The 27,587-nt window shown below is 39.3% G+C and overlaps 1 protein-coding gene and 1 pseudogene across 1 annotated transcript; one reads left to right on the forward strand and one right to left on the reverse strand.

Annotated features, from left to right (window-relative positions):
* The first annotated feature begins 226 nt into the window (after positions 1-226).
* Positions 227-12,546, forward strand: LOC132499916 (ferritin light chain-like). Its single transcript, XM_060114580.1, has 3 exons — positions 227-288; positions 11,944-12,281; positions 12,377-12,546. Exons 1-3 carry the CDS (start codon positions 227-229, stop codon positions 12,544-12,546), a joined length of 570 nt encoding a protein of 189 aa, XP_059970563.1.
* An 11,510-nt stretch (positions 12,547-24,056) lies between these two features.
* Positions 24,057-27,156, reverse strand: LOC132499989 (UDP-N-acetylglucosamine--peptide N-acetylglucosaminyltransferase 110 kDa subunit-like; annotated as a pseudogene).
* Positions 27,157-27,587: the final 431 nt, after the last annotated feature.

Here is a 27,587-nt window from a genome sequence, read left to right on the forward strand (position 1 = left end):
ATGAATTTTCTTTTTTAACCCTCATAGCAACTCGCTGAGAGAAGTAATGTTATCTCTATATTATAGATGAGAAAACTGAGGCAAAAACAGATAACATGCTCAAGAGTACTCAACAAGTAAATTTTAGAGTCAAGATTGGAACCCAAGTTCTCAAGGTTTAGATCCCTTACTCTTAGTCACCAAGCTATATACTGAGTAAGGAGATGAAAGCTGAAGCCATTACCTCATGCTCAAGAAGTTAGACAGAACCTTAGCAGGCATGGTTGAAAGAAAACAGGACTTGGAGTCGTAAGTCCAGAGCCTGAGTTATGAAATGAATTCTCTCATCTAGATATAGGTTTGTTTTTAGAAAATGAAAAAGATCACTGCATATTTTGATGGTTAATTTCTGTACTTAATGATTACAAAAGAATGGAATTTTACCAGGGAGCTATTTTGCAATGACATAACTTATTGATTCAAAATCAAACCTTTATTATAAATTCTTGATTCAAAAGCAAATCTTTATTAAGTCTCCGTTGCATCAGAAGTCTTTCCCATTCTTCATTTCTTTTAAAACCCTTTCCTGTCTACTCTTGGCCAAAGCTTGAAGCCTAATTTAACATTTGGAAATAAAATAATGAAATAGTCATAACACAGCAATTCCAATGCCTACTGAAATGGAAGCTCTAAATAATTTTTCAGATAATTTAGGAAATTAAAAATATTTACATCATAGATGCAAAGAGAGAAGTTACTTGTGTAATAAAATAAATGGTGAGACAAAAAGTTTCTGGTCAAGTAGATTTGTTTAAATATGAACACTAATTTGAGCTCTATCCCGGTGCTAAAACCCAGTGACAGGTTGCATACAGTTTCTAAAGGGATAGTTCAGTGCATTGGGTCAAATTCATGCCATAAAATGTGGTATTATTAGTAGTACTAGAAGACAGAGTGTGACTGTCTTCTTTGGGACATAGATGAAGACCCCAAGCTAGACAATATCAAGGACAAGTTATGTAGAATAAGATATTATCTCAGTCCTTGGAACATGTCATCCAGGATTGAACAAGAGATAGATTTATTATGAAGTACATGAAGCCAGAGACAGTAAGCAATGAGTGGTAGTTGGTTAAAATAGACAGGTTTTAGAAGTAGAGGCAGGGATGTAGAAAACAAACTTAGGGTTACCAGGGGATTGTGGTGGGGAGGCTAAATTGGGAGACTGGGGCGGAAATATACACACTGCTATACATAAAATAGATAACTAATAAGAACCTGCTCTTCTTATTAGCACAGGGAACTCCACTCAATACTCTGTAACGGGCTATTTGGAAATGACTCTAAAAAAAACTAAAAGTGGATATATGTATATGTATAACGGATTCACTTTGCTGTACACGTGAGATTAACACCACAACACTGTAAATCAACTATATTCCAATATTTTTTTTTTAAAAATAGGTTTTAAGAACCATAGTCAGGGAGCAGTGTGGATTGGAAAGACCTGGCAAGAAATATTTCTGCATCCTCAGACAATGCTCCCCAAGCTGGCTATTGCAAGGGTGAGCATTTAAGAGATCTTTGACCTAAGGAGGACATGAGATTAACAATCAACCCCAATGTGCATGAATTATTCTCCTCTGTGTTATCAGAAATCAGATGGCATCCTAGAGCAAGGGTCAGCAGATCTTTTCTGTAAAGGGTCAGATAGTAAATATTTTGGATGTTGTGTACCATATCTTTCCGTTGCAACTGCCTATCTACTGCTGTAGCACAGAAACAGCCATGCACCATACGTTAATGAATGGGTGTGGCTGTGTTCAAGCAAAATGTTATGTTATGTTAAAACCAGGAGTCAAGCGAGATCTGATCAGTGGGCCAGAGTTTGCGGACCCCAGTTCTGGGTCAGTGTTCACAGCTGAATGAGTCATGAGGCCTTAAGTTCCAGTTCTCATTGTACTACTTTCTACCTGGGTGAACTTGGGTTCATCCTTTTATTTATATGGGCCACTATATTAGTCAAGCTTCTCCAGAAAAACAGAACCAACAGCATGTGTATACAATGTGCCCATATATATTGATAGATATAGATATCAATATTGATACCTAGATCTATATCCATATCTATATAAAGATAGAGAAAGAGAGAGAGAGATTTTAAACAATTGGTTCACACAATAATAGAGGCTTGGTCAATTCAAAATCTGCAGGTTAGGCTGTCTAGAGACTCTAGGAAGAGTTGCAGTTCAATTTCTGTAAGTCTTCTGGCAGAATTCCTTTTTGCGACAGGGAGGTCAGTCTTTGTTTTATTAAGAGCTTCAACTGATTGGATGAGGCGCACCCATACTATGGAGGATAATCTGCTGTACTCAAAGTCCAACACCAATTTAAATATGAATTTCATCCAAAAACACCATCACAGTGACTACCCTGGTGGCGCAGTGGTTAAGAATCTGCCTGCAAATGCAGGGGACACAGGTTTGAGCCCTGGTCTGGGAAGATCCCATGTGCCGTAGAGCAAATAAGCCTGTGCACCACAGCTACTGAGCCCGTGCACCTAGAGCCCATGCTCTGCAACAAGAGAAGCGACCGCAATGAGAAGCCTGCACACCACAACAAAGAGTAGCCCTCGCTTGCTGCAAATAGAGAAAGCCCACGTGTGACAATGAAGACCCAACGCAGCCAAAAATATAAATAAATAAATAAATAAATAAATAAATAAATAAATAAATAAATAAAATTGTAAAAAACACGAAAACACCATCACAGAAATATCCAGAATAATATCTGACCAAATAACTGGGCATGGTGGCCCAGACAAATTGACATAGAAAATTAACCACCTAAGCCCTAGTTTTGTCATCTTTTACTGAGAAATTTGACTTATCTGAACTATTTTGATAACTAGAAGATACCGTCTAGAGGTAACACCCTCAGGTTTTTACATGGTAGGCAGCAGAGGGAAAGAGCCCATTTGTCCAGTCAGATGACACCTAAAGATAAAATTCTGTCTTCTCTTTCCAACCCACAAGGATGAATGCCAAAAATACATCACTTATATCTGCTTTAGCTAACATAGGATAGGTCTGGAACAGACCTATGCTCCCAGTAAGCCTCATGAAATGCTATTTCATTAAGGGGAGACTTTACTTGCTAAGATTAGAAGCAAAAGAGGGTGGTGGATGAAACACTGCCCAAGGATATAAGTTCATGCAAGGAAGCAGGAGAGAGAATGGGTATCCGAAGATGTGCGCTCTAAGCCAACACTAATTCCACAGCATCAGGTTATAATTCAGGGAGCACAACTGCTGGGGTTTATTTCCCCCTCTTTTCTCCCCCAAAGAGGGACAAATCAAGCATACTGACAAAGGAAGAGCATTAGTCACCACAGATAAATTCCTTTTTAGAGGTGATCTTGCAAATAATTTGGCTCAGTGTAGACTATGTTTTGGTTCCAAAAACCATAAGCTAGAGCATTTCATTCCAGGTCCCTCCTCAAATATCCATGATAGGTAGAAATTTGGCATCAGTAGTCCTTGAAATCTCCCCAGGTGATTATAATATGCAACCAGGGCCGAGAATCTGGAGATGTAGAGAGAATTTAAATTGAACTTTAGTTAAACAGTAACACGAGCTCTGACTCTACTGGCTGGAGCTAGAAAAGGGATTTGCATTTACTGGGATGAGAAGATAAAGAAAACCAAGGAGTAAATCAAATGCTTTACACCTGTGCTTAGCTAATTGTTACTCAGATAATTCAGACAATCTTACAGCACCTGAACCCTGAAATTCCTTAGTTCTGTTTTAAAAAAAAGTAACTCTTCAAGTAACTGAACTCTGAGAATCATGTAAATCATAAAGAAAAAGAAGAAATCTTATTTTTTGAATTAGTTGATTTCATATATACTGTTTCACTTTCATGATGTTAATTAGTTAGCTTTCTTTCCATTTTATGTTTGAGGAAAGTAAGGCTTTAAAAATCTCAGTAATTTTCTCAAAGTCACTTGTTAAGGGTGTGGTAGGGAGCATAATGGCTCCTAAAAATGCCCTCACCCTAATCCCTAGAACCTATTAATATGTTACCTTACATGGTGAAGAGGACTTTGCAGATATGGCTGAAGTTATAGACCTTGAGATAGAAAGATTATCCTGGATTACCTCATGGAACAAATCTAATTGCATGAGTCCTTAAAAGTAGAAAACCATTCCCAACTGTAGAAAGAGAAAGAGAGAGATGTCCTAATAGAAGCAGAATCAGAGAGATTCAACATTTTGGGTTTTGTAGGTGGAGAAAGGGGACTCTGAGTCAAGGACTACAAGTGACCGCTGGAAGCGGATAAAGTCCAGGGAACAGAAACACCCCTAAGAGCCTCCAGAAAAGAATGTAGCTCTGCCAACACTTTTTTTTCTTTTTTAACCATCTATATTGGAGTAGAACTGATTTACAATGGTGTGTTAGTTTCTGCTTCATAACAAAGTGAATCAGCTATACGTATACATATATCCCCATATCTCCTCCCTCTTGCATCTCCCTACCACCCTCCATTCCCGATCGCACCCCTGTAGGTGGACACAAAGCACAGAGCTGATCTCCCTGTGCTTTGCGGCTGCTTCCCACTAGCTATCTATTTTACATTTGGTAGTGTATATATGTCCATGACACTCTCTCACTTCATCCCAGATTACCCTTCCCCCTCCCTGTGTCCACAAGTCCACTCTCTATGGCTGCGTCTTTATTCCTGCCCTGCCCCCTAGGTTCTTCATAACCATTTTTTCTTTTTTTTAGATTCCATATATATGTGTTAGCATACGGTATTTGTTTTTCTCTTTCTGACTTACTTCACTCTGTATGACAGTCTCTAGGTCAATCCACCTCACTACAAATAACTCAATTTCACTTCTTTTTATGGCTAAGTAATATTCCATTGTATATATGTGCCACATCTTTATCCATTCATCTGTCGATCCTGCCAACACTTTTACTTTACTCAATTGAGACCAATGTCAGACTTGTAAGGTAATAAATTGACATTGTTTTGAGTCACTATATTTGTGGTAATTTGTATGAAAGCAATAAAAAACTATTACAGGGGTCCTATAGGAGCCAGGCTATATATTTATACTTAAGTATTTCTGAAATGAATTTAACCTTGTGATTGACAGCAGCTTCCAAGGGATTCCACCACACACCTGAGGCAAAAGCAGCCTAATACAAAGCAGTGACAGCAGCAGGTCACTGCCCCACACTTGGGGTAGAGGGGGACTTGATCTACTGTAGCAGCAGCATAGCCTGAATGGGAACCCATCCTCCTGTGGCACTAGTCCCATCAACATTAGTCTAATCTGCTAGCACCTGCTGCACCAACAGGCCCAACATATACAAACCCTCCAACTCAGCAGCATTAAGTGAGCCAGACTCAGTGTTTCCTGAAACTCATATCCAATGGCACTGGAAAGCCCAGATATCACCTAATGTTATGAAAACATAAAAAAAAAACAATAACAGAAGACTGGGAACTTCAGAAAGAAAAGGGGAACAATGGAATGGGTGAAAACAAATGGGGTATATATAAGAGAATATCATTAGCCTCATGAGTTTCTTAAATACTATATAATGGTCAAAGCAAATATTATGACACCATCTGATGTGGTTCTCAATGTAGAGAAAGGAAATACTACAGAAAATCATACTTTAAAACTGGGGAATATTAAGAGACTAAATGGAAGTAAAATTTTGGAACTTCACTTGAAGTAATAAAACACTGATTCCAGTAGGCTATGGTAAGTTACATATGTATACTGTGATGCCAAAAGTAAGCACTAAGAAAACTATACAAACAGTATACACAAATGATTATAAATAAATTAAATTAAAATGGACTTATTAAAAAATGTTTAAGTAACCCACCAGGCAAAATAAGAGAAACACAGGATTGAGAAACTAAGGTAAAAGACAAAACAAAAAATAAAATGGTAGACCTAATCTTTAACATAGCAATAATTACATTAACTGTAAATGATCTAAATAACCAAGTCAAAGACAGAGATTGGAAGAGTAGATTAAAAATTCACAAGCATGATCCAACTATATACTGTCTATAAGAAGTTTACTTTAAACATCATGATATAGGTAGTTCAAAGTAAAAGGAAGATAATGATATATCATGTGAATGTTAATCAGAAAAAGTAGGAATGGCTATATTAATATCAGATAAAGTAGACTTCAGAGCAAAGGAAATTATTAGGGGCAAACAGGGTCATTACATAAAGATAACAGGAATAATCCACCTAGATGACCTAATGATACTAAATGTGTGTGCACCAAACAACAGAACTTCAAAATATATGAAGCAAACACTGAAAAAAGTAGTAAAAGGAGAAAATTTTAAATCTACAATTATGATTTGAGACTTCAGCACAGCAATTTATAGAACTACCAGAGAGAAAAATCAGCAAGAATATGGAAGAAATGAAAACATCATCAATCAATAGGATATAACTGACATTTAAAGAACACACTCAGTGACAGCAGAATACATATTCAAGTGTCCATGGAATATTCACTCATATACTATATACTGGGCAATAAAAAGAACCTTAGCAGATTTAAATTGTAATGTGCCTAAGTGTTGGATGCTAAGACTCAGAGGTTTTCTTATTTCTTTCATTTATATATTCATAAAAAATTAGCAGATTTAAAAGAATTAAAATCATAGAGTATGTTCTCTAGCCATAATGGAATCAGACTAGAAATCAATAACAGAAAGACAACAGGAAAGTCTTCAATCACATGAAAACTAAACATCACAATTCCAAATATCTCATGGGTAAAAAAGACAGCATCAAGGAAATATTGTTTAATGCATAGAATAAAAGAAAATGGAGATATAACAGATCAAAGTTTGCAGAATGAAGTGAAAGCAATGCTGAAAGGGAAGTTTATAGCACTAAATTGGGAAAGAAAGTGTTTCAAAGCAATAATCTAATTTTCTATATTACAACAGTAAAAAAGGAAGAGGAAAAAAACACTAAACAAGCAGAAAGAAGGAAATAATAAAGATGAAATAGAAATCCATGAAACTGAAAACAGGAAAATAGGGGGGAAAATCAATGAAACAAAAGGCTGGTTCTTGGAAATAAACAATCTAATCAATAAAGATCTAGCAAAACTGATAAAGATAAAAAGATGGATGGCACAAATCACAGGTATCAGAAATGCAACCAGGGATACCATGACATATCCTGCAGGTTAATAAGGGACAAGTTGTTATGAACAAGTCTACACTATAAATTCAAAAATGTAGGTGAAATGGGCCAATGCTTCTACGCTCAAAACTACCAAAACTCAGCCAAGATGAAATAGATAATCTCAATTTTCCTGTAACCATTAGAAACACTGGTTTTTCATTTAAAAACTCCCAAAAGGAATATTCAGGTTTAGATGTTTCACTTTTACCCAAGACATAAAGAATTAACACCAATTTTACATGATTTGATAAGAAAGAGAAGTAGAAGGAACAGTTCCTAATTAAATTTATGAAGCCAGTATTACCTTGATACCAAAACCGGACAGGGATAGTATAGAAAGAAAAAAACTACAGACCAATATTTTTTTTATGAAATTGGCTGTAAAAATCCTCTGCCAAATATTAGCAAATTAAATCCAGAAATATATAAAAAGAATAATATACCATGACCAAGTGGCATTTATTCTAGTTATGCAAAGTTGGTTAAATATTTGAAAATCAAACAATATTATCCACCATATCCAATAGATTAAAGGGAAAAGTCATGTGATCCTATCCAATAATGCAGAGAAAGCACTTGACAAAATCCAATCTCATTCATGATTTTAACAAAAGAAGAAAAAAGAACTCCAAGCAAACTAGGAATAGAAAAAGAACATACTGAAACTCATAAAGATGATCTACAAACAACCTATACCGACATTATATTTAACTGTGAAAGACTGAATGTAATCTCTGTAAGATCAGAAACAAGGCACGGATATCTGCTCTCACCACTTTTATTAAATATATTACTGGAGGTTCTAGTAAGAAAATAAAGCAAAAATAAATAAATACATACATTTAAAAGTTAAATTTTTAAAAAGTTCATTTAAAAGATAAAAGGACTATTCCTACTATGTTGAATAGGAAGGAATATATCCTACTGAATGTTGAAGAGTAATATATCCTATTATATTGCCTAAGGAAAAGTAAAACTCTCGGTGTCTGAAGAGGAGATGATAATCTAAATGGAGAAAATACCAAGGAATCCACAAAAAGCTTGAGAAATAATATTAGTCTGTAAATGTTTTAGAGTACAAGATCAACACAATTTTATCACATTATATATTAATAACAAATGTGTAGAAGCTTAAATTAAAATATGTGATGCCATTGACAACTGACCTAAATAAATACTTAAATACAAGCCCAATAAGACATTTATAGGACCTCTATACTGAAAATTACAAAATGCTGATGAAGAAAACATTTAAAGTCCCAAACAAATAGGGAGACATACCTTGTTCATGGATTAGAAAACACAACATAATAAAGATGTCAATTCTCCCCAAGTTAAGAGGCTTAACACAATTACTCTTAAAATGCCCTCAAGGTTTTTGCGGATATAGACAAGCTTTTTCTAAGATTTATATGGTAAGAAGAGGCTGAAGAATAGCTAAAACAATTTGTAAAGGAAGATTAAAATGGGAGGAATTAATCCACCCAATTTCAAGACTTTGCAGCAATTTTGGAGGGTAGATACATAGATCAATGGAATGGAATAGAGAACCCAGAAACAGACTGACATAAATACATTTAACCTGTTTTTGACAGCAGTGCAAAAGCTATCAAGGAAGAATAGACATTTCAAAAAATGGTACTGAAACAGTTGGACATCCCTCGACAAAAACAAACAAAAAATGAACCTTAACCTAAACCTCCACACCTTACACAAAAATTAAATCAAAGTGGATCATAGTCTTAAATGTAAAAGCAGGACATTTTTTGAAAAAAAAATAGGAGAAAATCTTTGGCATCTAGAACTAGGTGAATAATTCTTAGACTTGACACCGAAAGTATGATCAATAAAAGCAAAAACTGATACATTGGATCTCATCAAAATGAGTTAAAAATGCTTCATAGAAGATCCTTTTAAGTGGATGAAAACTCAAATTACACAGTGGGAAAACATATTTGAAAATCCCATATGAGACAGATGACTTGTATCTATAATATACAAAGAACTCTCCAAACAACTTAAAAAAATCCAACTAGAAAATAGGCAGAAGACAGGAACAGACATTTCATGGAAGAGAATATACACATGGCAAAGAAGCACATGAAAAGATGCTCAACATCATTAGCATTAGGGAAATGCAAATTAAGACCATAATGAGATATCAGAGAATAACTAAAATTATAGTGACAACATCAAATGCTGGCGAGTACGTAGAAAAGTTATATCACGTCACTGGTGGGAAAATAAAATGGTTTAGCCACTCTGAGAAACAGCTTGACAGTCTCTTTTAATCCTAAAAGTAGATTCACCCTACAATGCAGTAATTGTACTCTTGAGCATTTATCCAAAAGAAACAAAAACTTAATTAAGTTCCCACAGAAACTTACACATAAATGTTCAGAGCAGTTTTATTTATAATAGCCAATAACTGGCAACTACCCAAATGTCTTTCAATGGATGAATGTTGAAACAAATTGTGATAAAATCTTATGATAGAATACTACCGAGCAACGATAAGGAACAAATTATTAATATATGCAAAAATTAAAATGAACTTCAAGGGAATGATGCTGAAGAAAAAATTTTTAAAAGCCAATCTCCAAAGATTAAGTAATTCATGATTATGTTTACATATTATTCTTAAAATAACAAAACTGTGGAGATGGAGAACAGATTAGAAATTGCCAAGGGTTAGAGATGGGGGTAGAAGGTACAGTGGGGAAACTTTGTGAGGTTTTTGTGGTCCCAGTACAAATAATACAGCACTCTTGGTTTTAATCCCTAAAGATGTTTAAAAACAATTCCTAATAAGAGTTGTCCAGATATTTAGCAATGGCAGCAGATTACAGGTATAGCTCCCCAACATGACAACTTCAAAAGAGATTGTACTAATTCAATGCATATGTTAATTTTAAAAAGGCCAGTCACAGTACTTAAATGGTATATATCTTAACGATATTATTCTAAGTATCTAGCTATACCAGATGGACTAGCAGGATTTTCTGTCCATTCATTCTTATTTAAGACAGTAAATCTTATAATAAGAGAGTTAAAAAAAGAAAAAGAAAAAAACAACAAACCTCAACTACAGTTGGGTATTCTCATAGGAAGATGAGGTGAAAAAAGTAGCAGTGGTTCAAAAGCTTAAGCAGTGGCACCTAAATTTGGCTGCATATTAGAATCATCTGAAGCACTTTTTAAAAACCCTCACACTGACTGTTGGTCATCCTAGACCAATAAAATAACTTTAAATCTCCTCAGACGATGCCAGTGTCTAGCCAGAACTGAGAACCAGAGGACTAAGCAGAAGGGGATGTTTCTACAAAGATTTCTTAACAATAAGTCCTTTCACCCAATCAGATTTACCTTCCCACAAAGGGGTAAAGAAGGCTAGATGTTGTCCATACTTGCTTCGCTTTAATTAGCACTTGTGACTTGCCCAAATCCTAGATCATGTTTCCCCTAAATTTCATGTTATTCCCTAAGTTTTTCAAATCCAGGGCTAAGGGGTTTGCCAGGATGAGATTTTAAGTGTTCACACAGGGGAAGTCCCTGGCAAACCAGGAAAGTGGTCACTCTACATTGAATTGTAAAGTATCCTAAATAACCCTGCCACTGCTCCCAGATACTAGTCTGTGCCAATCAGTGGAGAAAAGGCATTCTCCATTACTACCACGGCAAATGCTGCTGTACTTGCCTTGGCTACTCCCTATCTTTTCCAGGCGTCACTCCCCTTAACCTGCTGGTGGACGCTTTGGCAGCTGACAAGGCAGATATTTTTAAACTTTAAGGTGAATAAAAATCATCTGGAGGGCCAGTTATAACAGAGATCACTGAGCCCCACTAGAGTTGCTGATTCCATAGGGCTGGGATAGGGCCCTAAAACTTGAATATCTGACACATTATCAGGGGATGCTGGTAAAGCTGGTCAGGTTGTTACTGAATGCTGGTTCGTGTGTCTGAAGCACACTGAGGCCAAACAAACCTAAAGGTTGGAGTCTGGAGAAGAGAAAGGTTTATTGCAGGATCGAGCAAGGAGAGGGGTGGTCCGTGTTCCAAAACCCCTGAAATCTCCAAAGGATTTCAGCAAAGCATTTTTAAAGGCCAGGTGAGGGAGGGACATCCCAGGGCATGTGATCAGCTCGTGCACAATCCTCTGATTGGCTGATGTTGAGGCCACAAGGCAGGTAACATTATCCATCCTTAGGTGCCAGAAGGTCTGGGGGCTACATGCTCTTGATCATCAAGGAGTTCATTTCTTCCATTGGGTGGTGGTTTTTAGCATCTGAAAACTCAAGAAATATGCCTGAGATACTATTATCTGAGTACTTCAGAGAGAAACTACAATAGAGGATATGGTGGATGGGTCTGTCCTAGGAAGGCCCCATAGGGTACTGCTTGGTTACAAGGTGACCATACTTTGAGAACCACTGCTCTAGTGGCTTGGAATGTTAGGAAAGTAATGGAAGAATCCCTTCCCAGATCTAGATTCTAGTATCACCAGCTATTTTGGTGGGAGGAAGGGTAAGTTTTGTCCTTGCTTGGACTTCTTGTTCATTTATATCAAAGCCTATTTGAGGCAGTGCGTTCGGCAGTCCTGGAGATCTGTCTTTTGCTTCAACAGTGTTTGGAATGAACAGACCCAGGGACGCTCCTTGCTCCAGCCCCCGACCACCCTCCAACCTTTTTTCCTTTCGCAACCTTTGGAATCAGACACTCAGCTATCCTCAGCCTCCAGGACAGGCCAACACCAGTTTTTGAGCTTAGCTCCTTATCCCTGATCAACCACGAGTTCCCAGGTTCGTCAGAATTATTCCACCGAGGTGGAGGCTCCCGTCCACCGCCTGTTCATCTTGCATCTGTGGACACTTACCTCTCTCTGAGCATCTATTTCGACAGCAACAATGGGACTCTGGACAGTATGGGCCACATTTTTCGCCAGCTGGCTGAGGAGAAGTGTGAGGGCGCCCAGCGCCTCTTGAAAATGCAAAACCAGTGCTGCGGCCGCGCCCTCTTCCAGGATGCATGGAAGCCTTCTCAGGATGAGTGGGGTAAAACCCAGGATGCTGTGGAAGCCGCCATTCTTAGGGAGAAGAATCTGAACCAGGCACTATCGGATCTGCGCGCCCTGGGTCCTGCCTTGCAGACTCCCAGCTCTGTGACTTCCTGGAGAGCCGCTTCCTGGAGGAGCAGGTGAAACTCATCCAGAAGATGGGCGACCACCTGACCAACCTCCGCAGGCTGGCTGGTCCGCAGGCTGTGCTGGGCGAGCATCTCTTTGAAAGGCTCACCCTCGAGCCAAACAGGAGTCTCTGAAGTCCAGCCGCATCTGAGGAGACCCTCTGGCGTCAGAGCTTCTGCCTGAAGCCCCGCTCTGAAGCCACTAGGCAGCTTTGTAACTGCCCTGGAGCCCTCTCCCAAGACTTGGACCAAATGGAAACAATAACGCTTTTTGAAGAAGGAAAAAAAAAAGCCTATTTGAAATACAAACAGAATAAAGCGAAAAAAAGAAATATATACATATATTCACGTTCTTTTAACATATGAATTGCCCCACTTTATCTGTGTGAAGTAAGTTTGTTCCAATTATTGGGCTGGTTCTCAAGCTTTGCTGCTCGTTTGAATTACCTAAAGAGCTTTGAAGAAAAACATTGGTGTCTGGGTCCCAGCCCCAGAGATTTTGATTCAGTAGGTCTAGGCAGGAGCCTGGGCACCGGGAGGTCTCAGAGTTCCCCAGGTGATTCTAATGTGCAGCAACTTTGTGAACCACCTCTTGGCTTCAATGCAGCTAGTCATCAGATATTAAATCTAAGACACATGGACTACTAGTGTGTGAGCTCTGTTGCTAGGTGTATTCCATTTTCTTCCTCCTGGAAGATTCGTGCCAGGGAAAATGATTGATAGTTGTGTTACTTCTCTGAAATGGATGGAAATTTCCAATTAGCGTGAACAGGGGAGGGCGAATGGGTGAATGCAATAAGGTGTATCATTTACGTATTGCCCTATGTGTATGGCTAGAAGCTTTTGCAACTGAGGTCTGCCCTACTTTTCATGCTAATGGTAATGCTTGTCTTCCTAATGCAGGTGTAAACCTTATAAGCCCATAGGTAGACAGCATCACAAAATATTTACCCCTCCCCACTGGCCCACTCTCAAGCTTCACTCCCCTTCCCCAATACACAAATGTACATCAATGCACTTGAGACCAATACCAACATACTGACCTTCAATTCTTCTACTTTGCAGCTTCCCTCTTATCAGGAGATGTCAGCATTTAGTGCAAGGACAAATGCTTGCCTCTTGAGGAGTAATGTAGACAAAGCCTCCAAGAGACAAATAGCCCTTAGGGAGAGGGAAATAGTCTTTCAAAAAGGTTGATGCCCAGAGGAGGCATTTTCAGTCATCTCACCTTAGAGGTCAAATATCCAAAATTAAAAAGGTTAAAAAAAAAAGAAGAAAGCAAGGAAGAAAAGAAGGAAACAATTTTCTTATCTCATAGTAATAAGGCAGTTTTCCTTAAAAAAAAGACTCAAGCCTTAAATTCTCTTTCCTAATCAAAATGTGCTTTTCCATCTTTAGACTATTCCTCTTATATCGTGTATTATTCATGATGTTTAATTCTTGAAATAGCACATGGCTGAAAACAGAAGCTAACCTCTTGTTCACTATGAATTAAATCTTCTTTTCCTAGGACCCGTCTACAATGTACAATTTGGGGTTGGCCAACATAATTATTTTCTCTGAAATACGTTACAGCATTTTGCCTTTTCAATATATAGTTATACAATACATTGTTAACACAACATATTTAATATAGTCAATATAGTAAATACAACTATAACACACATGATATGATGTCACTTTGGTGATTTTCTTCATCCATGTAATTCTGAAATTTGACAGTATAGTTTTCATATTCTAATGAGCTGAGTATTACCTTTGCAAGGATAGAAAAATAAAATAAATTCATAATATTCTTGTGTGGTTTGCCCCTGGGGTGGATTACCATAATGGGGGGATATTTGAGCCTTTCCCCAAGTCATTAAAAATCCTCCAGCAAGCAGCCCCTTGTCCTCTCCAGGGAGTGGGGGGAAAGGATCTTTAATCATAATAATCCTGGGGGGAGAAATCTCGGAAATAAGACATCTGCTTCTGTGCCTTGTTGTTTTGCAGAATAGCAATGATTGCCTTAGCAGCTTCTATTGCCATATGTATACAATAAGTAAATGAACATAAAATTGAATGAACGCATAAAAGAAGGATAAACCCACCCACCTTAACAACCCCACTCTCTCAAATGCTGTGCCCTGAAACATGAAAGAAAGAATCACGGGATCATAAGGATTAATAAAATAACAGTCTCTGTTAACAATATTGACAGGAGGTATAAGGATAATTTGTCTGATGTGGGACCAACAGCTTAACTAACTGCTTAATTCTTTTTTTTAAGGGCAATTCATTCATTTATTGTTTAAAGATTGCAAGACAACATCTGAATTTTTGTAGCACAATTTAAATGTTTTACTTTTTTGATAAAGCAGAGTATAATAGCAAAAACAATTAGTTTCCAGTAATATCTATATCTCTATTCAGAATTAAGTCTTCCACAGACATGTAACCTGGAAACAAAAGCCTGTTACAATAAGCAAAGCTTCAACGGAGTGGCTACTTTTCAGGCCAGGGAAAGGTTCATCCCTATAGGAGGATGATGTGCTATGTAAAATGGCTGCAAGGTCACAGCCTTGAGGGCGTTGGAAGTCTAGTATCCTTTTCCACATTAAGTAGTTCGGGGAACTTCAAACGTCCGTTCATCTGCAACCAAGCTGGCAACCTTTAACTGATATTTCAAGCAGGTAAGAAATAAATGAAAAGAAATCCCTACATTGATGTTCCTTGATTTACACTGTTAAATGGTTCATTAACATGTAATTCTGGCTAAGAATTACATTTGAGACTCCTTGCCCAGATTTTGGTGAACAGTACAAATCTTTCAGAAATTCATGTTTTCATTAATCAATAATTTGTCAGCTAGGATACATTCAGGCATCAGCTACAACTTCAAAATAGGTGCACTGCCTCAGCGCTTTGGAAAGACATAATCTAAAACACTAATAGCAGACAAAATATCTGTTACTAGACAGCATAGGTGCAGTACAGCAAGACAAAAACATATTCATATGTGCCACGGACCAGCCTCAGAAAGAGGATTTCACCGCCCAGGGTCAGAAGGGACGGGGTAAGGAACTGAAGTAGCACCGTCGAATGGGGTCAGAAGGACCAAGACAACTGATGGTTGCAAGGCAAGTTTTATTATGCTACAGTTGCAGATTATATAGACTAGAAAAGGGAAGGTTGCCAGACGGTGGTTTACATGATCTAATGACTGTCTCGGCTCAAGGTTAACTTCCCTGGGAGAAAACCCATAAACCCAGAATCATCCAAAATAACCTGCACGTGCAGGGTGGAGACAGATTTGCTTGTCTCATTTTCCATTCTTTCTGATTTCTGGGCCCTGGTGATTTATCTCCCATGGAATGGATCAAGGAGGGGAACAAGTAGGGACAGTCCCTTCGAGCAGTGGCGGCATGCCTGGCATGTCTGTAGCCTGCTCTCAAGGCTGACTGCTTCCCACAGGTCCCCCTTTTTTATTTTTTTAATTTTTGCTGCAAAATAATTCCATGAACCTTAGTGCCGAGAGTAGTATACTGTTGCATGAGGATACGAAACAGACATGAGAAGATTATTATCAATAATAGGCAAATTATGGCCAGGGTAATAAATCCTGACAACCCTCTAGTAATCCACGACTAAGGGTTTAACCACTTTAAATGATCCAGTAAACTTTGAATTACATCTTCTGGTGAAATATCATCAAGATGTGCATTTTGTATATCCTGAATTTCAGCATTTAATTTCTTAAGATCAAGACTAATATTATCTGACCAAACACTCAGCAGATGCATTTCTACTTCTTCCCATTCCCAAATACAGTCATTGTACTTGTAAGGAATAACACAAATCCACGTATACTTTGCATGACAAGCTAAACGCATCCTCAATTTTAATGCTGCCATCTGATCTCCAATCCTCAAAATTGCATTTTTAAATTCATCTAACTTGTTATTAATCTGTAAATCTATGTGACTTTGTAAAGATTAAGCAAGACTGGTATTTTGAGATAATTGATTAGCAAAGTGAGCATGATTAATACTCTGTGAAAGAGCAAGACGGGCAGTAGCCGCAGTAGCAGACAGAGCAGCCAAGGCAAGTAAACTTACTATTAGCCACCCAATAAAGCATCTCCTTCTCTGTAAGGCTTTAGAGAGTTCCACCCATGCCTGCACTCCAGTATCTTCATACCAAGGTTCTCTCAGATGTACAGGCACCATAACATATATGGGTTGCCTTAGTATAAGCGCAGATTGTGTTCCTGCAGAAGGGAACATACAACTGCTAAAAATACAATGAACACAGCTAATATTATATCCTCCTTTGGAAGAATTACCAATGTTAATAGAACCAATCAAAAGTGTATATGGAGGAGCAACACAAGTTATAACAGGTGTATTGGAATAAGTTAGAGCTAGTTTCCATATATCCCAGTTCTTTTGAAATGTGATAAACCTATCTATGATGGGAATAGAAGAGAGAAGAATTGACCTCTTGGTATGATCTGTAGTACACCATATTTGGTTATTATTCCAAGATGCATTGCAACATTCAAAATTGGATCCAGCAAAGTTAATGGTCATAAAAGGAGGAAATTGAGTTTTTGATTTTCTGTTAAGAATAGTAACCTTATGTCCAACTATAAGTATCCCTTGTCCTCCAAGAAAATGCTTCATACAGAAATAATTTCCTGAATCTTCACCTGGAACCTTGGCTATAGTAATAGCGGAATCCCGAAGTGGTGAGGCATATGAGATTCGACCTCTAATATTAATAGCTTGCCCATTTTTATACCAAATGATGGTATCCTTAAGATCCTCTCGTCGGCTGGTAGCCGGGCCTGTAAGAGTAATGTTGGTTCCTGTAAAATGAAGGTTCATGAAAGCAAAACAGTGTAATAAATGAGTGATAACATGTTTAGTAGCTTCTCGGGTCTGTGCTGTAGCACAGAGGAAACCAGAATAAGTATCAATAGTGACATGAACAAATTGTAATTTCCCAAAAGACGGGATATGAGTAACATCCATTTGCCATAAATGACTAGGTAATAATCCACGAGGATTAACACCATAATGTGGAACAGGAAGGTGAGGTAAGCACTGTGGGCATTGCTTAACAATTTGTCGGGCGCCTTCACGAGTAAGGGAAAATTCTTTGCGTAACGTAGCCGCCGACTGATGGTGTAAAGCATGCGATTGCTGTGCTGCTTGTGAAGCAGTTTGATCATAATTTACCATAATATGAGGGTGTCCAGGACATGGACCATGAGTATCAACAGTATGAAGATAATGAATGCAATACCTTAGCCATTCTTGACAGCATGACGAACGGAAAGGAGGAGGACGGTAAATTGGGATATGTCCTGCTTTAGGGAAAAGAGATTGAGGAGGAAGAGGAACTTTAACTTTATTTTTGGGAGGAAAACGCACAGGATAAAGATCACGTTTAGATCGAGTTAAAACATCTGCAGTCGCATTAAGTTTAGACAATGGACCAGGCAAGTTAGAATGAGCACGGATATGCAGAGCTGCAACACGACCATCGTGGGAACGAATAAGCTGTTGAAGCAAACGAAAAGAGGATGATAATTCAGGGTCATTAGTATGTCCTCTGGTCGCAGTCTCCAGAAGAAATAATAAGCTGATAAGATATTTACTATCAGAAAACAAATTAAAAGATATAGAAGGCAAATGTTTAAAAGCCATAATGACAGCATACAGTTCAACACGTTGAGCTGAAGTCAAGGAAGTTTGTTTAATGAGCTTGGTTCCGTCGTCAATGATTACAGTAGCCACTCCTGAAGAAGAACCGTCTGTAAAAACCAAAGGTACATGAGGAATAGGCTGTTGCCTAATTATAGAAGGAAAGATGTAACAGTTAACTTTGTCGAATTGGATCAATTTATCAGCAGGGTAATGGCATTCCAAGCTACCTGAAAATCCTGCAAGAGCAAGACCCCATTCATTACTATGTTGAAGAAGCCAATTTTGTTGACTAACTGAATAAGGGATAATAATTTGAGAAGTTTCTATACCCAGAAGTTGTAAGCATCTAGTTCTACCTTGCATTATTAGCTTACTACTAAGTTCAAAATAAGGGTTAATAACCTTAGAGGATGTAGTTTTCATATGAATCCATTCAATAATTCCAACAGTTTGCCAGAAGATGGCAGTAGGCACATGAGGTGTTGGACAAGCAATTAAAGAAATTGGCAGGTGAGTATGCATTCGAGTTAATTGTGCAGAGCTGATAGCTCTATTAACTATTTGTAAAGCTTGAAGTGCTTCTGGAGTCATAGAGCGTGAAGTAGAAGGATCTGAGTCACCTTTAAGAATATCAAACAAAGGCTCTAATTGAGCAGTAGTAAGTTTTAAGGAAGGCCTTGGCCAATTAATATCTCCAAGTAATTTTTGAAAATCCTTTAATGTTTTTAAATTATCAACTCGAATTTGCAGTTTTTGAGGCCTAATGGTAGTGTTATCAATATATTTTCCCAAATAGAAAAATGGAGATTGTCTTTGAATTTTTTCTGAGGCAATGACCAAGCCAAATGATTGTAAGGATTGTTGTAAAAATTGAAAAGCAGTCTCTAATAAAGAAATATTATCTGTGGCTAAAAGTATATCATCCATATAATGTATGAGATATAACGTTGGAAACCTTTTTCTCACAGGAGTTAAGGCCTGAGCCACATAGTTTTGGCATAATGTAGGACAATCTGCCATGCCCTGAGGCAATACTTTCCATTGAAATCTCCTCATGGGTTCCTTAAAATTTAAGGAAGGCAAGCTAAAAGCAAAATGTTTTCTGTCTTCAGGAAACAAAGGAATAGTGAAAAAAACAATCTTTTAAATCTATAACTAAAAGATGATAATTGTGTGGTATGGCTGTTGGAGAGGGTAGACCTGCTTGAAGAGCTCCCATTATTAGCATAGTTTTATTAACAGCTCTTAGATCCGGTAATAACCTATATTTTCCAGATTTTTTCTTGGTAATAAAAATAGGAGTATTCCAAGGACTATTGGAAATTTCTAAATGCCCTAATTGCTCCAGTACTAATTGCTCTGCAGTTTCTAATTTCTCCTTTGTGAGGGGCCATTGGCCCACCCATACAGGGTCATCACTCAGCCAAGTAATTGGATCAGCAGTGAGTGGAGGAGAATCCAAGGCCCCTAAGAAAAACCCAAACCTTGTCTATCATTTTTTATTTTCACATCAATAGGATAGACAGTTCCTTGTTGATTTGTCCCCAGTCCTTTTGTGGGAAGAAATCCTTGATCCAACATCATATTAGAGACTTGAGAATTTGGACTATAAAGTAATACTCCCATTTCTTTTAATATATCTCGGCCCCAGAGGTTTAAAGGCAGCCTAGGCAAAACATAAGGCTGGAAGTATCCTGAATGGCCCTCACTATCTTGCCATAATAATAACTGACTACTTTGCATAGGAGAAGAACTCTGTCCTATTCCTTGAAGTTCTGTAATAGTAGGACTAACGGGCCAATGTTTATGCCAGTGAATCTGTGTCATAACAGAGACATCAGCTCCAGTGTCTAACAAACCTGAAAAAACCTTTCCATTAATGGTTCATTTCCTTTCTGGACGTTCTTTCCCTATCTTCTGAATCCAGTAGGCAGCATTAGATGATCCAAAAGCCTTTGTGTCTCTCTTTTGATGTTGTAAAATTTGTCCATGAGGTACAAAGGGCAAAAGTAGCAATTGTGCAATTTTATCCCCAGGAGAAATCATTATTATATTTTTAATAGTTTGTGCCATGATTTTTATTTCTCCTTCGTAGTCACAATCTATGACTCCTGGCATAATAGTTAAACCCTTCATGGTGACACTACTTCTTCCCAATAATAGTCCCATCAAACCCTTGGGTAAAGGTCCATAGATGCCCATAGAGAAGGCCTGAGGACCCATTTCAGGAGTTAATACATATCAGGCGGAGGTACTGTGGTCCAGTCCTGCGCTTCCTGCTGTATCTCTGGAGAGCAAAGATATTGTATGTTTTTGTTTTTGGTTAATGTCTGATTGATAGTTTGAGGAGGATACACAGACATTGCCCCTATTATCTGTTGGGGCCGGGAAAGGCCCCGGGAGGAGTTTCCCGACAGTGGTGTTCCATCCTTGTGGGCCACTGAGCGACAATCTCGTGCCCAACGTTTTCCCCTATTGCATTTAGGGCATAAACCAGGGATTTTCTGACCATCTGGAGGGTTTTGAGTAGGGAAGGAAGGACCAGGGTTACAGTGAAAAGATCTACATTCTCCAGAAAAATGACCTGCCTTTCCGCATTTAAAACTAGTCTTTGTTCTCTTTGGATTGTTTTTAAACCCCACTTTAGTTAATGCTGCAGCCATAGCAGCACCCTGTATATAAGCAGGCCCAATGTCTGCACAAAGGCGAATATAATCCTTCAATGTTCCCCGTTTTCTCCAAGGTCGAATCGCAGCCTGACATGCATTATTAGCATTTTCAAAAGCAAGTTGCTTAACTACAATTGTACCAGTGAGTCCATCCACAATGAGCCTCCCCACCGGCTGTAACAATCTATCTACAAAATCAGCATATGGTTCATCAGGTCCCTGTCTAATTTTTGAAAGATCCTCAGTTTTGTGTGTAGAAGATAATTTCCTCCAGGCTTGTAATGCCAAATGATTTATTTGAGGATAAGCAACAAAGGGATAAGTTAATCGATCTTGTAAAGAGATATATGGTCTTTCCCCAATCAACATATGATAATCAACTGGAATATCATGGATAGCATTCTTTTCTGCTTGTTCAGCAGCCCGTTCATAAAAATCAAACTTCCATATTAAATAATCTCCACCATTTAAACAAGCTCGTGCAATAGACTGCCAATCAGCAGGGGGAAGAGCTTCTCCTGTAATAGTGTCAACCATAGCAGTAGTAAAAGGAGCAGTGGGCCCATATTGAGCACAAGCAGATTTTAAATCTTTCAAAACTTTAAAAGGAAGAGCCTGATGCTCCCTAATAGCCTGTTGAGGATTATTAGGATCAGGTCTTTCCGTGACAGGACAACAGAAAATAGGATCTTCTCCTCGTTTTATTGCTGCTTGTACAGCACGTTGCAAGGGACTGAGCATTTTTACAGATGGAGAATTTTGAGGAAGACAGTCCTTACTAATTTGCAGCTTTTGCAGTGACTTATCTATTATAGCCATTAGAAAATCATCCTCAGGATATTTCTCTCTTTTATGTTTAAAAGCCTCATCTGTTAAGTCAAAATGTTCCTCTTCATCTGAAATATTTAAATTAATTAGCTCTTTTGGTTTAGGAAGTGGCGACACAGTAGCTGATAATACAGTCTTTTCTTCTGTCAGAGGCTTATGTTTTTCTGACTTTACATTCAAATCAACACTATCATGAGAAGAACCTAAACATATTTTTATCAGATTCCACAAACTAAATGTAACAACGGCAGTATGAGTAGGCCCTCGAGACTCATAATAATTTTTTAAATCTTCTCCAACTTTCTGCCAGATTTCTATGTCACAGAGCCCCCATCAGGAAACCAGGGAGATACATCATGGATATGCTGCAAAAATTCAGTCAACTGTGAGGTAGAAACTTTATTACCCCGAGCTTGAAGCATCAAAAGTAAAACCGGAGCAAATAATTCACGCTCCTTTGAGCCCTTTTGCCCCATCTTATTTTACTTCTGACTGTTGCCTTATGCCTCTATTAGTTTCACTTTTACTCGTGTCCACACATATTTTGCATAAGGGTTCTCTTACCTGCACTTTCTTTTTCTTTTCATTGGCTTCATGCTTCAGGTCCCTGTTTGGGTGCCACTTGCCGCGGACCAGCCTCAGAAAGAGGATTTCACCACCCAGGGTCAGAAGGGACGGGGTAAGGAACTGAAGTAGCACCGACGAATGGGGTCAGAAGGACCAAGACAACTGATGGTTGCAAGGCAAGTTTTATTATGCTACAGTTGCAGATTATATAGACTAGAAAAGGGAAGGTTGCCAGACGGTGGTTTACATGATCTAATGACTGTCTCGGCTCAAGGTTAACTTCCCTGGGAGAAAACCCATAAACCCAGAATCATCCAAAATAACCTGCACGTGCAGGGTGGAGACAGATTTGCTTGTCTCATTTTCCATTCTTTCTGATTTCTGGGCCCTGGTGATTTATCTCCCGTGGAATGGAACAAGGAGGGGAACAAGTAGGGACAGTCCCTTCGAGCAGCGGCGGCATGCCTGGCATGTCCGCAGCCTGCTCTCAAGGCTGACTGCTTCCCACACATATGTTGGCTTGTTTAAGCCTCAAGCCCTCGATCCTTTGTTGAAATACAATAATTTCATTCCTATGGTTTTCAATACCAAAAACTCAACCTCCAGGAGGGCTAAAGTCTAATTTGTACTCCAAACCAAGTAGCAGTGCAGTTCGCTACTACTGAGGCTGAATCCATAAAGACTTCAAGACCACAACCAGAAGACAAGTTATTATATATAATACCCTAGAAGGCCTGAAACATAATTATCATATACATAGCTGGTCCTTCAGAGCTTTTTACCTATAACATGTTTTTTGATGAAAGTTATTTAATGTACTGGAGATAACTGTGACTTACTGATCAAATATTTGAATACTTATACTTACCTGGGATTTCATTTCTGCTGAAAGAAAAAGGAAGAACAGGACTCACCTAAAAAAAAAAACAAACTTTAGAAATGAAAGTAAAAACCGTATCACACAGTCTCACTTTTGGAAGCAGCATAGAGGGGCAGTCAACGGTAAAACACTGGTGAAATAGGTCAAAACTCTAGGCCAAAAATCCATTATTATTATCGTCAGTGACAGTACCACAACTGTGCCCTTTATAATTAATAAGTACTCCTAAGAATCTTCATTTGGCACCAGATGATGTGTTGAAGAGAAACACTCTGGGAGGTTGTGAATCACACTTGGTATTTTGTTAGCCAAGTTACAGGATAATTTTTAAAGTGGGGGGAAGGGAAGAAGGAAACGGACCAGAAAAAGAATTGAAGCCATCATCTACAAACCAACAAAGCACTGAGAGTTCCAAACGTTATGTCAGACACTAAAGTGACTGATATAGGCTCAAGTGGTTTATAAAACCTATAAAAAGACTACACCAGCAAAGTCCCCATTTATCGGTAGAGTTCAGAAACTAAAACAAGGAATATTTTAGCTTAAAACCTTATCTCAAGAGAATCATATACACTTCACATGAATAAAAATACCTGAAACCAAACATTTTTAAAAGCTCCAATACCCAAGATATAAAGAAAAAAAATAATTCAGAAGACTCAATCAATCCATGATAATCACAAAACGGCTGGGCAATCTCTATCTCCCTTCCACACTAACCATCCATCCCCTGGGAGACCAAGGGAGATCAGACCTTCCAGACTTACCTTCCAGACCCTCCAGACACCTGGCTGCTGCAAAATTCGATGGAGACTCCTTGTGGAACAGCAGTTTCGCATCTCTTGGGTCTCTCCCTATCGTGATCATGCAGGAAGCAAGTCTGGCTGTGCTATTTCTTATCATTGTCTGTCACCCATCTGCACCATGATATTGAAAAAGTAGTTCCCTTTCCCCCAGAAGGTTGAGGCTCAGCTACAGGGATAATTCTCCTGGGCACACAGTCGTTATTTAGGCCGACTCAGTGACTTCAACAGGCTTAATCATGTGATCAGGTTTGTTGCCAGCTGCATAATGCTCCCACATCTGTAGATAGAGCCGCTCTAGTTCCATTGTGTATTGTTTGGTGTTGAACAGAGGGCTAGATGTTCTCTGCTTCCAGACTTTGCCACGAATTTTCTTCAGGTATTCGAGATCAGTTCCCAGTTTCACAGCTATCTCTTCATATTCTTGCCTATTTTTAGCAATCAGCTCAAGACAGCCTAAACAAGTGAGCTGGGAACCTGCAACTCGGGAAGCAAGAGTCTCTCCTGGCATAGTCACCATGGGGGTCCCTGCCCAAAGGACATCCATCCCTGTGGTGTGGCCATTACAGAGTGGAGTGTCCAAGCAGACATCAGCCAGCTGGCCTCTCCGAACATGTTCCTCTTTAGGAGCAACAGGGGAAAAAATGATACAGTTTGGGAGAAGGCCCACATTTTGTGTGTACTGTTGAATATTAGCTTCTCCTGCTGCTGGAAAACGCAACAGCCACAGTACACTATTGGGAACACGCTTCAGAATATTTGCCCACATCTGCAAAGTAGATGGGTCAATTTTGTATAACTGATTAAAGTTACAGTACACAGTGGCATCTTCCGGTAACCCACACTGAGAACGTGTGGTTACAATAATGGTACGGGGAACCTCCTCTCCAGTGGCAGCCTTATTGTTGATCAGGGTAGTTGCCAGGCCATTGCTAATACTGAATCCATTCATTGTAATCTGAATTTGTCCTCTGTTAATCATTTCAATAACTGCTTCTGCAACAGTATTCATAGGAATGACAGGCATATTAAGAGCTGTATTACTGCTGTCTGCACTGTCTTCTCCATCAGGACATTTCATCTTGACTATTTGCACATCTGATAGACTATCAAGAAATGCTTGGAGGTCGATGCCATTCAGCACAATCCGATTGTCATATAGGTGCCCATTGGACTCAAAATCGATGACGGCTTTTTTCTTCAGGTGAGGGAACATATTAGCATGATCACCAATAAAGAATGTATGGGGCATATAAGCCAGTTTCTCAGAATACTGCTCAGCAACTTCAGCAGGTGACGTTTCCTGATCAGTGATGATATAATCCATGAAAAGCATGCCACTAGTCCCAGGGTACCCCAGCCACATTGCCTGAATAGGAGCTGGCCTGAGAGCAAAGAGTTCATTTCGAGCACCCCTGGTATAACCATTCATATTTACAAGGATGTGTATACCATCTTGATGGATGCGATCAGCTGCTTTCCCATTGCATGGAATCTGAGAAAGATCAGTGAAATGATTGGCTTCTGCCATCACCTTCGCTCGGAAGTTTGTGCCATCATGTGGGCTCAGGGCATAACAGAATATCTCAAATTTATCAGGATTGTGCATGCCTGGAATAGACTGCATAAGGTGAGAAGTAGGATGATTCCCAAAGTCAGAACTCACGTATCCTACACGCAGTCGACCATCACTGAGCTTCAAGTCTTTTGGATGTTCATACGGTGGTTTATGAAGGACACTTATATTAGCCAAGCAGAGGTTCCCATGCCTCTCAGCAATAGCCTTCCTGAAGCCATGAGGAAGAGGATAGAGCATACTATGTTGAGGCTGCACAGAAGGCAACCTATTCTTCTCCAACTGGTCAGCCACAATGCTGACCAACTTCTTCATTCGCTCATCATAGTCTGTCCAATCACAGACAACCTGCAGGCAATGAGCCAAATGACAATAAGCATCAGGAAAATCAGGTTGAAGCTTCAGAACAGTGCGATAAGAAGCAATTGCTTCTGGAATATTCCCTGAATCCTGGTGAATGGAAGTCAGATTGCTGTGGGCATCCGCAAATGCAGGGTTGATCTGAACGGCACGAGTATAACACTGCAAGGCTCCCTGAACATCCTGCATCTCCCATAGAGTGTTTCCCATATTACAGTACGCATCAGCAAAGGTAGGACTGATTCGAATAGCCTCCTTATAATGCATCAGAGCTTCGTGCCGTTTCCCCTGCTGCTTCAATACACTTGTTAAATTTGAATGGGCATCAGCAAAGTCTGGGCAGAGCTCTAATGCTTTACGATACAAGCGAACTGCCTCTTCACTGTTTCCCTGTTCTCCTTTGATATTGGCTAGGTTATTCAGAGAGTCTGCATGGGTGGGACACAGCCGGAGAGCTGTATGATAACAATCTTCTGCTTCAGCAACACTGCCCTTCTCTTTGAGAGCGTTGGCTAGGTTGCAGTAAGCATCAGGGAAATGTGGTTGCAATTCAATAGCTCGCCTGTAGGTGTCTATTGCCACATCCATCAGGCCTTGCTCGTAGTATACACAAGCCAGGTTGTACCACTGCATGATTTGGACTCAAGCTTAGGGCACGAAGGTAAGCTGCCACAGCTCTGTCAAAAATCCGTGCCTCATTGAAGACATTTCCTAAATTGATATAAGCATCCAGAAAATTGGGGTCAAGGGTGACAGCCTTTTCAAAGTGATGAATTGCAAGCCAAATCTCCCCTTGTGCGTTGAAAACACAGCCAAGATTACTCCAAGCTACTGCAAAGTTCGGTTGCATCTCAATTGCTTTCAAATAACATGCCTTGGCTTCTTCTAAGCCACCCAGGGCTTTGAGCAGGTTCCCCAGGTCACTGCGAACACAGTACAAAGAAGGATTGTACTGAAGAGCAGAGATTTAAGCTTGTACTGCCCCTTCCATGTCGCCTGCTGCTACCAAAGCGGCTGCCAGGTTAATATAACCATCGATGAAATCTGGTTTGAGACGCAATGCATGCCGGTAATGCTCAGTTGCTTCCTGCAACTGCCCTCTTTCCTTGTACACATTCCCCAAATTTGAATAGGCTTCTGCCAGAAGAGGGTTCTGTTTAATTGCCAGAGTACTAAAGTGGGCAGATCTGTCCAGCCTTCGACACTGGAAGTGTATAGGTGAAAGTAATAAAAGTACACCAGTATTGCCTGGCTCTTGTCTCCAGAGCTGCATGCAGTGTCTCTCAGCTGTCTCAAAATCTCCTGCCTGATATTCTCGATGTGCCAGCTCAGCTAACCCTTGGAAGGAAAGCATACGTTTTGTTGGTTCTGTGCTGTCGGCCACGTTACCCACGGAAGACGCCACCTGGAGTTTCTGGAGAGAGTGAAAAAAGGGGGTAATGGAGTCCCGCTGCCGCCACTACTGGCAAGAATGTTTCTAGTGGTAGCAAACACGAGCGCAGCAGCCGTACCACTGCTTTGGCATGCGTAAGCGGCGGCAACAGTTACAGGCACTGAACCTTAGGAACTGTGGTTGGCCATCTACCTCTCATGCTCTTGAAATCTTAATTCTTAACCCTGCCCTCTTCCACCATTTTTCTTCTAACCAGGGAATAAAAATTACCTATCCATTTGCCTTAGAAGAAATCAAAAATCAGTAGGCCAAACACTTTTTAAAATATTGTTTTCTGTCCAGTTGGAAATGAAATACATGATTGACTTTTCTTCATCATTCATATAGTCAACGTGGACAACATTAGG

This window comes from Mesoplodon densirostris, chromosome 12 (genome assembly GCF_025265405.1).
Source record: "Mesoplodon densirostris isolate mMesDen1 chromosome 12, mMesDen1 primary haplotype, whole genome shotgun sequence".
Taxonomy (NCBI): domain Eukaryota; kingdom Metazoa; phylum Chordata; class Mammalia; order Artiodactyla; family Ziphiidae; genus Mesoplodon; species Mesoplodon densirostris.

Coding starts and splice junctions, on each gene's coding strand:
- LOC132499916 (XM_060114580.1), top strand. CDS start 227: ATGCTCAAGAAGTTAGACAGAACCTTAGCAGGCATGGTTGAAAGAAAA. Junction 289..11,943: donor AGAAAACAGGACTTGGAGTC/GTAAGTCCAGAG, acceptor CTTTGGAATCAG/ACACTCAGCTATCCTCAGCC. Junction 12,282..12,376: donor GCCTTCTCAGGATGAGTGGG/GTAAAACCCAGG, acceptor CCTGCCTTGCAG/ACTCCCAGCTCTGTGACTTC.